General features: G+C 36.2%; 1 protein-coding gene across 1 annotated transcript in view; it reads left to right on the forward strand.

The window, feature by feature from the left end:
- LOC119591986 (phosphatidylserine synthase 2-like) overlaps positions 1–1,705 on the forward strand; it is a 47,219-nt gene that overhangs the window by 4,982 nt on the left and 40,532 nt on the right. The window contains exon 2 of the mRNA XM_037940750.1: positions 649–834. Coding sequence (XP_037796678.1) covers positions 653–834 — 182 coding nt within the window. The 5' untranslated portion in view covers positions 649–652. The remainder of the gene's footprint in view (positions 1–648; positions 835–1,705) is intronic.

Below are 1,705 nucleotides of genomic sequence, written 5' to 3' on the forward strand. Positions count from 1 at the left end.
ATGGTATAGATTTAATATGCTAATCCATTTCAGGCTGATGATATCACATAGGTGATTCACAGACATAATTTTATGCAAGAAAAATAGTCTAACAGATATGAGTAGGTAGCAGGCCAGTCTATGATCACTGGTTGCTCTAGTGTTGGTTACTTGTTACTGTGTACAGATTTTACTTCCATTCTAAAAGAAACAGAGAGGTCACTTGCTGCATTAAGTAGGTGTTCATTGTATGCAAGAGGTTTATAATGTAATTTTTCTGAGTGGAAATTGTGGATTCTTTCTCAAATAGGAGGAGAAAGGTACATCAGTTATCGAATGAGCATTTGTCATAGGGTATGCTCTGTATTAATTTTGTTTTTTGGAATGCAGTCATAAAACCATTTCAGGAGACTTTGAATGAAGTAACTGTGTTAGAATGCAACAGGTATAATTTTTACTACTGCTTTTACAAAGATTAAAAAGTATTAAAAAGAAAAGTTGACACATCAGTGATAGATATATTTAAAACAGCTTCAGTGTTTAGACCTTGCCATAATTTCCATTGCAGTCATACAGAATACAAAGAGGTGCAGGGTGTTATGTAAGGTGTTACGTAAGCACGACAAGCAATTGCGCATGCATTATCCTTCTGCCATTCTCTCTTTGCAGGACGATGAAGCGAAAAGCGGAGAGAGCGAGTGAGTCGGACGATGGAGGTGGAGGTTTTGACAGTTCATCAAATGATCTCTCTTCGCCTGAGCTGTCCCCTGTCACTACTGGTCCTGTGCATGACTGGGAGGGGGAACGCATGGCTGAGAAAGACTTCTTTGATGATGGCACTATGACATATTTTTGGTGAGTGTGCTGGAAATCTTTCACCTAGAATTGACAGTGAAAGTGATACACTTATTTAAATGGTATGATATGTTTATAGTATGAATATTATCATGGTTAGTCTTTAAATTCAGTAATCTTTTTAAATGGCAGGAAATTTAATGTACTTTGAATGCTACTATATTCTGTAGATGTAAAGTAACTGATGTATGCCTAATTTTAAAAATGGTCTATAAATACTGTGAATGAGACAGAAATGTGCATGTAGTAATTTCTACAATTCAATAGAGGATAGTGAATATAAGCTTAAACAAAACCAAAATTGGGGGAGTGTCTGCCAAGCTGAAAAAGTCAAGCCCATCCTTGCAGTATGTTCTGCTCTTTTTCATTGTTGGGAGAATCCATTGTAGCTCACTGAGACCCTGTTCGGTACTTGTTGCATTCCAAAGTCACTTTAGATTTCCTTCTGACCATAGTTCTGCAACCAAAATGTCTGAATGATTGAGTATGTATGTACATATGAAATTGAGATTGAGATATGTCCCTTCTATGAGGTGTGAATATTGATTCACATAATGGAAACATGACTCACAATTGTAGGATTTGCAACTTCTCTTTTCATGTCCTTGCAATGAAACAAAAATAATTATTCTTAAGGTATATGTGAAAGCTGTGCATTGTCATAATAGTGTCATTGTGTTATCATATCTGCCTTTTTAAGAGATTTGGCAGCACTTGACTCTCTCCGTTGTCAGGATTCCCTTACCGTTATCTTCACAAGAGATGCTTTGGCTGACTGTTTAATCTTTTTATCTCTAGAATATATTCTTTCAATGTGGCTGATAGTTTCACCTGTTAGATATATATGTAGCAGCCTTTCAATATTCTCCTC

The sequence above is a fragment of the Penaeus monodon genome, chromosome 29 (genome assembly GCF_015228065.2).
Source record: "Penaeus monodon isolate SGIC_2016 chromosome 29, NSTDA_Pmon_1, whole genome shotgun sequence".
NCBI classification, from domain to species: domain Eukaryota; kingdom Metazoa; phylum Arthropoda; class Malacostraca; order Decapoda; family Penaeidae; genus Penaeus; species Penaeus monodon.